Genomic DNA, 14,891 nt, shown 5'->3' on the forward strand with positions numbered 1-14,891 from the left:
CATTTCTAGAACCCGACCTTGGAATTCCAAGAATTTATTCCATTATCCAATATAGATTATACTATGGGAAGTCTATCTTCCTTCCAGCCCTTGAGATGCATCTGGCATGGTCATAGTGGTCCTGAATGAAGCTCTGCATCTCATCTGTGGCTTCAAAATACTTGATTCAGTATCAGGAGGCAGCAGAGCTCTGCACTGGCTTCCAATACATGCCAGATTCATCTTTAAGGCAATGACTATAGTGCATAAAGCAATCTATTCTCAACCACCTGATTTCATGGCCAACAGATTTCTGTGGCGTAAGCCTTTGAGGAACATTGGATCCAATCGGGTATTTCTTCCATAGGTTCCTAAATCTCGTACCATCAAGTATGGGGACAGAGCTTTCTCTCTGTCTGGAGCAAAATTATGGAACACCTTGCCCATAGCTTTACCAACCCAACCTTGTATTATTCAGTTTAGCAAGGCCTGTAATAACTCCTGGTCAACCAATAACTCATCTGTTCAATACGATTCCTTCTAGCACCAAGAAACCTGTTTTGGTGAACGTTACACTATTCAAATATACTTGATTGATTGATATACAGAGTAAAAACCCTTCAGCAATCCAGAGAGAAGTCTGTATTTCTTTCACAACATGTATTATTCGAACAGCTATAATTTTTCTTAAAAGTGAGACCTCAGTAGTAATTGAGTCACAACATGTTCCAACTAAACTGGGGTGTTGGATCCTAGACACAAAAACGATGCAACTCCTTTTCATATTGGCGAGGTTCTCTAGAGTGTGAGTGTGTCTGCGGGCAATTAAGAATTTTGGAAGAGCCGTTGAAGACAATGGAGTGGTTGAGAGCCAATAATGGCGGATATACACCTTGAGCTCCAACATTCCGATGTTAGTCTTCTGTTTTTTTCTCTGTGTGTAGTTTAGACATTCTATTCACAGTGCATGGAATGTTGCTATAGCTTTAGAGCTAATCCACCTCAGGCTATGCCTTGTGTTAACACCCCTCCCTCTCCCCTTGTTATAGGTTCCCTCCTGGGCCTCTAACTCAGGTGCAGGTCCCTTAACAACTGGTATAGCCCTTGGAAGCAGATTGTAATGCTATATAAGAACTTTGGAATGTTGAGAACTCCATTGAAGACAATGAAGTGGCTATGGGAGAAATAACGGTTGATATAGACCTTCTGCACCAACATTCCAATATTGTTCTTTTTTGTTTCTCCTGGTTTAGTTTAAACCATTCTACTGTCAGAATGTAGTATGTTTTAATAGCAAATTGCTTCAGTTTCTACTATAGCATTATTTCCAGCTACTGAGGGCTTAAGTCCTGGAAGTGGATTTATAGACACCAGCTGCAATTGAATGCATATAATGAAGGTGAGAGGGCCTTTAACAACTGGTATAGCCAGAGGCAGAAGGGCTATAATGCTTTTAGAGCATTCCACTCACTTAGGGTAGGCTGTTCTAAATTACAAAGGCAGAACAAAAATACAAACTTTGGAACGTTGGAGCAGAAGATTTGTACCAGCCAATATAGGCTTTGAGTCTGTCCATTGTTGTTATATTATGTGAATTTGCATAGCGCGGCTAATCACCAGAGGTGGATCCAGGCGCTGAGTAGGGCAGGCCTGAGGGGGGAGGAGAAGATCATGCCTGCTTTGTCTGGAAGAGCCATGTCTTGAGGTTCCTACAGAAGTCCATGTAAGGGGGGGAGGGGGGAGAGAGTTTCTGCGGTGTTGCAGGAGGTCTTTCTAGGTCTTCGCTGCGAGATATGAGAAGGAGCGTCCTCCGCTTCTGGTTTTCTTGATGCGAGGGAGGTGTGCTCTTGCCTAGGACGCAGATCCAAGGTTTCTGGTGGTTTGGTAGAAGTTGAGGCGGTGGTTGAGGTAAGCTGGACCAGTGTTGTGGGGTGCTTTGTAGGCCTGTTAAGTAGCTTGAACTTGCATCTTTTCTGGACTGGGAGCCAGTGGAGATTCTTGAGGTGTGGCGAGATGTGGTAATATTGTGGGATGTTCAGGATGAATCTGGTAGCGGCGTTGTGGGTGGTTTGGAGTCGGTGTAGGACATGAGCTGGGATTCCATTGTAGAGGGCGTTTCCGTAATCAAGTCTACTTGTGATAAGAGCACCATTCATTTGGTGTTCAGTGAGATACACTTGAAAATCTTGCATAGCATTCACAGGATGTGGAAGCATGATGAGGATACGGTGTTGATCTGTCTGCTCATGGCGAGGTTGGAGTCAGCTCTCTACATTCCTATGTTCTAATGCGCATTAAAGACCTTCTCCTTCATTGTAAGCCCTCATGTAATGCCCAGGACATAACTCTTGGAGAGGGTCTATAACGTCCTGCAAAGCCATTGGCTTCTGGTTCCAACGCTACAAAATAGGCTGCAAGCATATTCCATCTAACATCTTTCTCCTTTGAAACGTAAGCCTTGTGCTGAATTTCATTATCCACTGGTGCAGGTCTCTGATAAATTAACCATATACTAGTAATTCCTGCGAAAAATAAGAAATAAAAACCTTTGAGTAACTGGAATTGCACAAAGAGTTTATTTCAATGCAGGTTCCTGGTAATCTTGCAAGATCTGTTGAGAAAGATGTGCTCTTGTGATACAAAGAAAGTTGTGGAACTTGCCTTGAAGCATGAGTTCCCAGAATCCTTCAAACTGTATACAAGCTCTCCAAATGAAACACAGGACTGATATACTCAATGTTTATAAAACAAATTGAAGATCTGGTTAAATTATGACCGGCTACGATTGTAAGATTTTTCTGCGACTTAATGCACACACCTTCAAGTGTCTCTCTTACCCGAATAAAGCCTCTCTTTCTTGAAATCTGGGGATTTCAGATATCCCATTTTGAGTAAATGGTTTTCACTGTAAATTATCACCCTAAATCTTGCAAAGGGAATAAATGCCAGAAACCCACTCTCTATCAAAAAGAAAAACTTGCAATAATTCAAACTTGGTCAATGGCAGCTCCAAGAAAAAGTAATGAAATGCAGGGTTGTGGCAGGTAAGGATTGTTTAGCCTTGCCCGCGCCAGGAGATATGAAAGAGCATTACACTAGGTCGTGATCGTGAACCTGACAGATGGAGTAACATGACGCTCTTTAACCATAGGCAGCGATCTTGCCACCTTGCTGCCTTCGCGACTAGTGTCCGGTATTTTGTGCCATTTCGACACATAGCAGATTCAGAGGTTTCCTTTCTCAGCCTTTTTTGGTGGTTTTTTGGTATATTTATTAGTAACTTTTTAAGATCTAAAAGAGGGTCAGTGTGGTATATATGTCTTCCTGTACTTAAAGAGAGTCTATTTATACATACAACATTAAGAAACATGAGTCATTGTCTCAAGAAGTTGGTGAGAAAGTCCAATTTAGATTTGTGGTTTTGAAGATCAAGAGAAATTGATGGCAGATAAAGGTTGTAGGCCCGTCCACGTCACGCATTTCCTAGTGAACTCATACACAACCATTATTTCCCCGCAGCACTTGCAGGCTTTGTTTAGATCCTTTTACCCATTGGCTTCTTTGTGTCAGGAACATTCCACAGGAGTATCTAGTCTCACATTTTTTCTGTTGGCTGTTTAGACGTATCCTTCCACCTCCGTTGGAATGCATGAGGGACTATCTTACATCTGAAAAGTACACTCCGCACACAAACTTTGTACATACAAACCAATCATATTTTTTAATTGTTTTGCACTGCAGCAGGCATTTTGTATTGCTTTTTTGAGCATTTGGGTCTGCTGATGTTTATTTTTGTTACACTTTTTTTGTTGTCCATCTCTGCATTCTCTTCTGGAATGCACTGGTATTGCGACCCCTGGGACAGAAGTCACAAGACCAGATAAATGGAACAACATGGACAGCATGAAACGATTCACGGAACTGTTGTGTATTCCCTGCATGCTGACCGCTTTCACTCACATAGCGGAAGGCGAGTGTGATGGACAGCTTCCACTTTGTGAATGTTTGCGCTTGACAGTCAGTAGCTCTTTAAAGCTTTTAGACTGCAGGGACAGCTGATATCACTTCCTGGTCAGTCTGAAGGAGGGTGAAGGCTCCTTTACCACACCTTCATCTTGCAATGCATGAGCAAACTGCAGTGCCACATCAGTATGTTGCATTCTCAAATCCAGAGTTGGCTTTGAAAAAACAAAGTCTGTTTAGTACCTTTGCCAGAGAAGGCTTGGCAAGATATTTCATTGTGACAGATTTAAGGATTTCCAGGAAAATGTGACTTGCTCTTTATCAACATGCACGCCTTGCAACAATGACCAAGAACTTCACTTCTTTTGCTTCATCACGCCTGGTGGGTGACTGTTCCGCATATGTACTTCCCTTTATGCGTTTGTTGGCATTTGTAACTAGAATTGACCACATTGAAGGCATAGCTTTGCTGTCTCCATTAGAAAGTACTCTGGAATAAACCTGAGATGCATGCTTGTGTATGGACAGCGCATATGTCCTCAGTGTACGCACCGTTACTACTACAGTGACCACTGGAACACGAGGAACATTAGAGCTAGCCATGTATCAAGGATGCCAATTAGCTCTGAAGAATAGCCACAGTGATTACAAATTGACATTTTAGAACCATTGGTATTTAAAATTTTGATTTGTACCAGATGCTAAAAAAACGAATTGCTATGAATTATTTACATAGAATCATCCGAGGTGTGAGGGGGAACGTCTTGGGTAGCCCGAGGTACACGGATGGGGTTGGAAGGATTGGAAAGCAATTGGAACCAAATGTAGGTGAAGACCAAAGAATTCCAAATTCACAAATAATAATTTCAAATACAGGGTTGCCATATATATTTAGTACAAAACTGTGTCTTTAGTATAATAAAAGAGATGCACAGAAGGCAAGTATTTGAGCTAGAGGGGAAGCAATGCCTATTTGATATAATGTGCTCTTCTGCAAAAAAGCGCCTTGAAAATCGCAAGCCAGGAGAAATAACACTAGCATTAAATAATGCACTAGGGTATATGTGTATACATTGTTCTTGTGCCAGTTAATGCTCAATAGGCCACTTTTGTATTTATGTTCTTTTATTTCCTGAATAAAGTACATATCTGTTCCTGTTTCTTTAAAAGTCAGAATTTTTCTTAATTTTTTTAAATTAAGTAATTGATTTTTTGAATGTTGGAAATTATTCAATGATCCGTCTGTAATGCGCTAGGAATTAAAACAAACTTAAAATAAAGCTCTTAGGAGTAGGAATAGAGCTGAAAAAGTTTAGGTTTAAAGGGGCCAAGACAGAACTGGTTAAACAATATCAATTTCATAAGCTGGGAAGGTATGTTGCCAGAAGATCATTATCAAAATATTATCAGACACAGATATGGAGTCAAATATAATTTACAAAAATATCACCCTATTGGAGTTAATAATAGAAAATCTACGTCTAATGTTGAACTATTTTTGTATATGATAGAACACAATATTTTTTACTAACAACACTCTGACATATGTTCAACTGATATGCATACTTGTTTTTAGTTGGTAGGAAAGAATTAAATATAAAGTTGGAATTCTGGGAGCCAGGAAATTCTAGAATAAACGGGAATTTTAATATCTGGGAAAATTAAGCTTTCACTGAGCTAGAGAAGAACTTAGTAATGAGATAGGAGTTTAGGATTCAGTGAACATTTGAAATATTAGTACAGTTTTTCAGAACAAATAAAGTAAACGTAAGAACTTTAATACATCTATGATCCAATGAAGAACAAGTTACTTACCTTCAGTAACAATGTATCTGTAAGAGACATACATTAGTTATAGATTCCTTACCTCAGAATTACCCCCAGGCGTCAGACTGGATCTGGGAATTTATTTCTGTAGCAGTGCCCCTGCGTTTAGGTAGGTGATGTCGGTCGCGTCCGTCGTCGGCGTCATGGTCGCCGGAATGACGTCTCAGTGTCTACTTAGACGCCGCCTCTGCCCGCTGACATCAGTTCTGACACGACTTTCAACACCAGAAATGCAGACCCATGCAAAACACTGACCACTGGTGCACAAAACTAGGGCCCTGGAAGGGTGTCCCTATCCCTAGAAGTCAGTTCTCAGAACGGGGAGGATGGGTGGGGTGGTAAGGAATCTATATCTAATGTATGTCTCTTACAGATACATCGTTACCGAAGGTAAGTAACTTCTTCATCTGAAAGGGACTATTAGTTATAGATTCCTTACCTTAGAATAGATACCCCAGCAATGCCAACTAAGTTCATACCAGAAAGTCCTAGCGAACAGAACGGTCAAAAAGCCGTCTCTCCAGACTTGGCTATCCAGGCAGTAATGTGTTGTGAACGTGTGCAGGGATGCCCACTTGGCTGCCTGGCAGATGTCAATCAAGGGAACTCCACATCCCAAAGCAGTAGAGGCTGCCGTCGGCCAGGTAGAGTGAGCGCGCAGACCTACTGAATGTTCCTTTTTCGCCAAAGAATAGCAGATTTTGATGCATAAGACAACCCATTGAGAGATGGTACGTTTCTGCTCGGCCCGACCTTTCTTGGCGCCCACATAACCCACGAAGAGTTGATCGTCCACCCGTAAATCTTTAGTGCAGTCAAGGTAGAAGGACAGCGCACGTTTTGGGTCCAGACGGTGGAGTCTCTCCTCCTCTTTGGAAGGGTGCGGAGGCAGAAAGAAGGTGGGCAATGTGATGGTCTGACCTATGTGGAAAGAGGTAACCCCTTTGGGCAGAAAAGAAGGCCTAGTGCGAAAGGCCACTTTGTCTGGATGAACTGCAAGAAAAAGAGGCTTGGCAAAAAGAGCCTGAAGCTCACTCACCCTGCGAGCAGATGTGATGGCAAGAAGGAAAGCAGCCTTCAAGGTAAGAAGACAAAGAGGACAATTATGTAGTGGCTCGAAGGGAGCACACATAAGTAAAGTAAGAACAAGATTCAAGTCCATTGGGGCATTACGAAAGGAGAGGGAGAAAAGAGAAGGCTGATCAGGAAGGCGCAGAAAGGCAGAGATGGCTGAAAGGTAGCCTTTAAGAGTGCCCAGAGCAGAGCCCTGCTGGGCCAAAGATTGAATGAAGAGGAGAGCCTCTGAAAAAGCAACAGAAAGGGGATCCACAGCCTTTGCTGCGCACCATGCCACAAATTTGTTCCATCTACAAACGTATGCCGTTTTAGAGGAGGGACGCTGGCTGCCAAGATGACTTCGGAGGAAGGTCAAAAGGTGTCAACTGTCGCCGCTCAATCTCCACGCAAGGAGGTGGAGGCTGGACAGGTTCGGGTAGAGGACCGTCCCCTGCTGTTTCGAAAGAAGATCCTCCCGAAGAGGCAGTCTGATCAGAAGATTGAGGGCCTTGCTCAAGAGCTCGGGGTACCAGACTCTTCGTGCCCAGTCCAGAGCCACTAGAATGACTTGGGCCCAGTTGCGCTTGATCTTCAGCACTCGGGGCAGAAGTGGTACAGGCGGAAAGTGTACAGAAGGCCGCAATTCCACTCTCAACGAAAAGCGTCGCCAAGAGAGTCTCGCCTTGGAAACTCCAATGCGCAGAACTGCTGATATTGCGCGTTCTCTTTGGTGGCGAATAAATCTAACCAAGGCTGTCCCCACTGCTGAAGGAGACCTTGCACCACCTCCGAGTGAAGACGCCATTCGTGATCCATCATGCAACGGCGGCTGAGTTAATCCGCCCTGGCATTCAGGGAACCTGCCAGGTGTTGAACCACCAGGGATATGCCCTGATGTTCCAGCCAGGTCCAAAGGCGAAGAGCCTCTTGACATAGGGTCCACGACCCCACCCAGTCCTGTTTGTTGCAGTACCACATGGCGGTGCTGTTGTCCGTGAACACCTACACTACCCTTCCTTTGACTGAAGGAAGGAATGCCTTCAGTGCAAGATGGATCACCCAGAGCTCCCAAAGGGTTGGTGTGTGGACCGGACTCCGCCGGAGACCAGAGACCCCTATTCTCTGCCTCTCCCAGGTGGCCGCCCCATCCAAGGAGTGACGCACCCGTCACTAATATGAACTCTGGTTAGGGAAGGAAGAGGGATCTGCCGCTGACCCAATCCTGGTTCGGGAGCCACCACTGCAACTGACTTGCAGTCCCCTCTGAGATCTGGATGACATCGGAAAGATTCCCCTGATGCTGCGCCCACTGGAACTTCAGGTCTCACTGCAGAGCTCGCATATGCCAACTGGCATGATCCACCAGCAGGTTGCAGGAGGCCATGAGGTCCCAGCAGCCTTAGGGTAATTCTCACCGAAATCCAGGATAGAGGCCGAAACATCGGTATCATAGCCCGAATATCCCCGACTCGCTGCTCGGGAGGATAAGCCCGAAACTGCGCTGTATCCAAAACTGCTCTGATGAAAAGGAGCTTCTGAGAGGGAATCAGGTGTGACTTCGGCACGTTGATAGTGAACCCCAGTGAGTGCAGGAGGTCCGCCGTAGTCTGGAGGTGGGAGATGACAGCCTGGGGCGAGCTTGCCTTCAACAGCCAGTCGTCGCAAAAGGGGAAGACTGGAACCCCTGATCTGCGCAGATGAGCTGCAACCACTGCCATTACTTTCGTGAACACCCGAGGGGCACTGGTAAGGCCAAAAGGGAGCACAGTAAACTGAAAATGCTTGTGACCTACTATGAACCATAGGTAATGCCTATGGGCTGGCAAGACGGGGATGTGGAAATAGGAGTCCTGCAAGTCCAACGCTACCATCCAGTCTCCGGGATCAAGGGCAGACAGGACCTGAGTTAACATGAGCATTTTGAACTTCTACTTCCGGAGGAAGCGGTTGAGGGCCCTGAGGTCTAAGATAGGATGCAGGCCTTTGTCCTTCTTGGGTACCAGAAAGTAGTGGGAGTAACAACCACAACCTACTTTTGGCACAGGGACCCTTTCGATAGCTCCCTTGGCTAAGGGAACTGCAACTTCCTGGTGGAGAAGGGCCAAGTGATCCTCCGACATGTGCTGGTGGCATGGAGGGAGGGGGTAGTCTCAAAGGGGAGGGAGTAGCCCCTTTGGACGATCTGCAAAACCCACCTGTCCGATGTGATGTTTTGCCAGTGGGGGTGGTGATGGCGAATCATGCCGTCCACTGGCCTCTGGTGGTCCTGGCAGGTCTGTCTAGGAGGGTTTGGGGGCAGCTGCAGGGGGAACATGGGTGGACTGGCCCACCCGCTTGCCCCCAGACCTGTATCGCTGGGTCCCACGTCCACTGCTATGCAGAGACTGGGTAGCTTGCGCTGCCCTGTGGCCAGATTAAGTGGAACATGGTGGAGCACCTCTTCCGTAACTACGAAAGGCAGACTGTGTGGGGTGAGAGGTTGCCGTGAAGCCCAAGGATCTGGTTGCAGCCCTAGAATCCTTGAAGCACTCGAGCGCCAAGTCCGCCTTGTCACCGAACAGGCAATGGCCATCAAAGGGCATGTCCAGAAGTGTGGAATGGAAATCCCCAGAGAAATCAGACGTCCTCAACCAGACATAGACGTGGAAACTGTCAGCAGTATCCAGCCCACACCTAGTGGTAAACTTAGCTGCGTCTTGACCCTCTGCCACTGCGCGGGTGAGAACGGCCTGGGCCTCCGCCGGGGACTGTGACAGCACTTGCACAACCGTATCCCACACCGTATGGGTAGAACGGCCTAAGAGGTATGCGGTGTTCACCAACCACAGCGCTGACCTGGCAGAAGAAAACATCTTCTACCCAAGGTGGTCCAGCTTCTTGAATTCCCTATCCTGGGGGAGCAGTAGGAAAGGCGCCCCTAGAAGACAAGGCTTGGACTACCAAGCTCTCAGGGTTATGGTGTTGGGAGAGAAAAAGTGAGTCTCCCGGGGCCAGGCGGTGACTTCGGGCAATCAGCCTGTCCACAGGAGTCCCTGTGCTGGGCTTGGACCAAGTGCCAAGAAGGATGTCAGTGAGGGCATCATTAAAAGGCAGCAGGGGCTCCGAAGAGGCCGCTGCCGGTTGAAGTACCTCTGTCAGGTTGTTAGTCCTGACTGCCACCATAGGAAGCTCAAGGCGCAAGGCCTCAGCCGCGCTACACAACACCACTACATATGAAGCTCCCTCCTCCATAGCCACGGTAGGGAGGAGAGCATGCCAAGGTCTGGGAAAGTATCCAAACCAGTGGCATCACCCAGTTCCTCTCGCCAGTCCGTCACTACAAGCTGGTCAGCTAAAGGTTCTACAGTCCTCTCCAAGTCCTCCTCACCCTCCTCTGGCTGCTACCCAGGGCAATAGGGAACGCCAGGAATGAACAGCGGTACAAAAGAACCCTCCGGCGCCGGCTCGACGTCGGGTCTGGCACCGCGTCCAAGTCGGAGGTGAGGCTGGGGTTGACGCTGGGTGGAAACACAACAGACGTCGGGGCGTCGTCACAGGAATCGGCACCAGGGAAGGTACCGTGAGGTCGACCTGCACTGATCTGGATCCAGGCCTGGATCTTCGGGGCCCTTTGGCGCCGGAGCCACCGACATCGAATGCCCAGGGCCCCCAGTCGAGTCCGCGGGGCCCACAGATGTGCCCGTGGAATCAAGTTGCCCCCAAAATACTATAGAGCGCTTTGTAAAAAGCTCGAAGCTGGGCAAGGGACGCTCCGGGAAAGGGGGGGAAGCGCAGAGCCGTCCCAGAAGTGGGCTCAGAAGACGGAGCCGGAGAGCGATGACGCTCCAGGTGTCGTGTCGCGACAGCCGACGGACAGGGAGAAGGCAAAGAGCTACAATGCTTCTTCGCCTTCTTCTTGTGCTACAATTTACCCGAGGAGTGCAAAGACTTCGATGATGAGTGGTGGTGGCTTCACGACCGGTCCCGAGACCTTCCTCTCGCACGGGACCTCGAACGACACAGAGTGGACTGCCGGGCCTCCAAGAGCTTTCAGGACCACTCCCGCAAAGAATTTGGATTCATGGTCTGGCAGTTGGAGCACGACTTTGGGTCGTGGTCGCGCTCCAGGCACCAGAGGCACACGAGGTGCAGATCTGTGACGGACCTCAATTTGTGACAGGAGTCACAAGGTTTGAAGCCGATCTGACGATGGGACATCCCTCTTGTTACCAGGAGTCGAAGACTCAAGAAAGACGTCGACAAAAGTCAAAAAAAGTTTAGTCAAAAAGTGACTAAGGGGCAAGCTTCTCTCTGGATCTGTGCTGGCTGGCGCAGAAAAAGAAAGAACTGATGTCAGCGCGCAGGGGAGGCATCTAAGTAGACACCGCAACGTCATCCCGGCGACAACGACGCCGACGACGGGCACAGAGTCAACCAACACCACCTACCAACGCGCAGGGTTACTGCTACAAAAAAAATTCTCTGGATCCAGTCTGACACCTGGGAGTAATTCTAATGTAAGGAATCTAGAAATAATTGTCTCTTTCAGATTTAAAGAATAATGAAGGCTGATATACATTGGAGTATTTAAGATTCAGTAAATACATGCAGTCATGATTCCAATGAAGAATAGTGATATTTAAACTCAACTGAATAAATGAATATAGATTGCAGATTAACAGAAGGATATTTAAGATTCAATAAATACATTTTTGTAGAATGCAGATGAACAATATGTATTCAAGGTCCGGTAATTAAATTAGCTTAGGCTTCAGAGGAACTGCAGGGTTTTTAAGATCTATTAAATAAATGTATATTGAATGACGAGGAACTGTGGCGGTAACAAAGATTAAGGATATAAATGACCACCAGATTCTGATGAAGAGGGTTATAGTTAAGACCCAGAAAATAAATTGCTAGTAGATGTCAAGGAATAGGCGTGTTTAAGCTTCAGGAAATAAATAAATATAGGATGCTGATGAACAACAGGGTAGTCATATTCAGTAAATTAATAATTATAGGATGCTAAAGAACATTAGGGTGTTTAAGATCCAGTAAATAAGTTAATGCATGGTGAGAGGAAATAGTAGTAAATTATGATTCAGTGAATTCATGAATTAAATATACTGAAGGGTGTTTAATGTTAGTCAACAATTTCGTTTACAGCTGCCAATAAAATGTAGCCTATTTAGGATTCAGTAAATACATGGATGTTTATAGTATAAAGTATAGGTAGAATGCTGCAATATCCATCTCATACATCTAATGTTGTATTTTAGGTGAGAACAGGTGGAACTTGACACCAGCATTGATTACCAGTCAGAAGGAAACAGGATGTCCCATGTGAGTACCTCTGTGTGTTCATGGGAGTCTTTATCAATTTTTCTACATTTGATTTGCAATAGCAATCATAAAAGCACTGTAAAACAATTAAATCAATAAAAAAATCTTCAGTGAATACATGAACTATCCTGAAGCTACAAATTCATATATAAGCATTAATGATCTTTGGAGTCATCAGCATAGAATTGTGCCCTAAAATGGCGTATTAGAATGAGACATGCTGACACAGTCATAGATTTGATGAAAAATAATCTTCACTTTAAACATACTGTGATATGTTGGCTGTCTTGGAATATTAGGGAAGAGTACATGATAAATTGAAAATCAACCATATTTTAACCTTTGCTAATGAAATTAAATGGAAAATGATTTAGTTTAAAGCCATACTGATGTGAAACTCTTGTTTTCAAGACCTATTGTTTGTCAAAATCGATTGAAATCCTATAGAATCCTTTACCATTCTGAAACCATAATTAATGGACTTATTCCTTAATGTGATAAACATGAATATAATGTCTTAAAACTATTTTTTTTTGTAGAAAACCCTAAAAGAAGTAGTGAGAAGTATAAATTGTTTTTAAAGAAAAACTGGAGCATTTCACATACTTTTATACATTTAGGCCCACATGCATCAAAGCAAAAACCGCTCGCAAACGGGCAGATTCTCAGAATCTGCCCCTTTGCGACCGGTATTTTTGCATTTGGGATGCATCATCCCAAATGCAAAAATCGCAATTTAAGTAATCTCTAAATTGCGATTACTTAAATTGCGATTGCATTTAAGGAATCTCAAATTGAGATTCCTTAAATGCAATGCATTAAAGTAAAAATATTAGCGATTTCGCTAATAGGGGGAGCAAATTACCATGAAGTTGAACTTCATGGTAATTTGCAAAAACGTTGAAAAATGCACTAAAGTGCATTTTTCAAAGTTCCATTTTACACACACACATGCCCTTGGGGCATGTGTGTGTGCAAGATGTACTTATATGCAGATTTCAGGGGTGCAACAGGGTGTCCTTTTGACACCCCGGCACCCTTGAAATTGCATGGGCAATTTGCGATTCTCTAATTGAGAATCGCAAATTGAGAAAGTCTTCCCATTCATTCCTATGGGCCTCTAGGCCAATAGGAATAAATGGGGAGGTATTCCTTAATTGCGACTCGCAATTTGCGAGTCACAATTAAGGAATGTTTAGAAATCGCTATTTTGTAAGCGATTTCTACATGCATAGCCTTTTGCTATTCCTTATTAGCAAATCCTTATTTTTCGCTAATAAGGAATCGCAAATGGCATTGTTGATGCATGTGTCAGTTAGTTCATTGCATTCTAATCTTCCACATATATGTGTATTACTCCACACATCACATCCCCTCCAACAATATCTCAACACCATGCTACGTATATTGCGTATGCTCATTTCTGCTATCTGTATTATCTTTACAGAACACTCTTTCCTTTCATCACCCAACTTTGCACTCTTCATTTCTGCACAAAATCTATGTTATCCTCCTACTTCAGAACACCCCATTCCTCACTCCTCTATGTTCACACCTTTGTATTTGTAGATAATAATTAGTACTTGTAAATACACACATCTCCCAACCTTATAGTGTCTTACATTGGCATGTATTGCAGGACATGTACCAACAAGGCTGCTTCGCTTTTGATGTGCATCACAGAAGTGCCAGGTCATGTACCAAGGAGAGCTCACTCAACATTCATATCATTCATCATGAACCTCTTCATCAGGCCAATGTTCACAGTACATGTTTCTTTGCTCAATAACTCTTGTCATACTGTAGACTTCCTCGACACACTATACTGAACATCCTACCTATATTTCAGAGGTTAGTTCATACACCGCAAAAAGCTGGTTTTGTTCCAGTGCCCTTAAACAGCAGCACTGACCTTAAATTTGGTTATATTTTAGAATATCGAGGACAAAAATACTGTCCTACAAAAATATTGTTGCCCGAGTATCGAGAACCAAAATATTATGAATCTGACAATATATAGATTTACTCTTCTTAACTTAAAATCCCAGTATGTTAAATATATGTATGTTGTCACGGTGAAGTGTAGTAAACCAATGCTTACCAATAAATACTTACTTTCCCAATATTTTGATAGTCTATATATTGCTTACAATATTTTGTTGAAAGATATATTGTCCACCACATTCTGGTACTACACCACTAAATGTACTAATGTATTTTTTAATTGTTATATTTTCCAACGTGACTTGAGAAGTTCTGTAGTTGACTCTCCCGTCCGCATCACCTATGGTTTTGTTCTTTGGTTCTTCCTCCTCTCGCAGAAGAGCTGGGCCCCGGGGACGCAGTGTATCGCCAAGAGTGACCACAGGAAGCCTAAAGCGAATGAGCTTGCCTTTCAGAAAGGGGATCTTCTAACAATAGTGGCCGCGTGTGAAGTAAGTCTTTGAGCAGTTTCTACTCTATTTACCTGTTCTATTGTGATGGGACAAAGGCCGCGTCTTTCTCTCTTCCTTGGCTGTATAGCCTGACTCTTTCTGTCCTCACTCTAATCGGGCATCTGGACGAGATTCACCTCCCGTCTACACGGGCCTCTCTAGTGTGGTCAGGATGCACCTTCTCTCCATTGTACTTCTGGAATTGGATCTGATGATTTTCAAGTTCATTGTGTCACCAGAGTGAACCTCACATACTTTCTGTCCACTGTACACATCAAGCACTGACCTACAAGGATCCCTGTTATCCTT

General features: G+C 44.6%; 1 protein-coding gene and 1 long non-coding RNA gene across 2 annotated transcripts in view; one reads left to right on the forward strand and one right to left on the reverse strand.

Moving 5' to 3' along the window:
• LOC146772425 (uncharacterized) overlaps positions 1-14,891 on the reverse strand; it is a 442,975-nt gene that overhangs the window by 260,322 nt on the left and 167,762 nt on the right. The gene's annotated exons all lie outside the window — the stretch shown is intronic.
• Positions 1-14,891, forward strand: part of MATK (megakaryocyte-associated tyrosine kinase) — a 108,117-nt gene that overhangs the window by 34,028 nt on the left and 59,198 nt on the right. Inside the window, exons 2-3 of the mRNA XM_085637556.1 lie at positions 12,084-12,147; positions 14,469-14,582. Coding sequence (XP_085493682.1) covers positions 12,139-12,147; positions 14,469-14,582 — 123 coding nt within the window. The 5' untranslated portion in view covers positions 12,084-12,138. The remainder of the gene's footprint in view (positions 1-12,083; positions 12,148-14,468; positions 14,583-14,891) is intronic.

Source organism: Triturus cristatus, chromosome 12 (genome assembly GCF_964204655.1).
Source record: "Triturus cristatus chromosome 12, aTriCri1.1, whole genome shotgun sequence".
Lineage (NCBI taxonomy): Eukaryota > Metazoa > Chordata > Amphibia > Caudata > Salamandridae > Triturus > Triturus cristatus.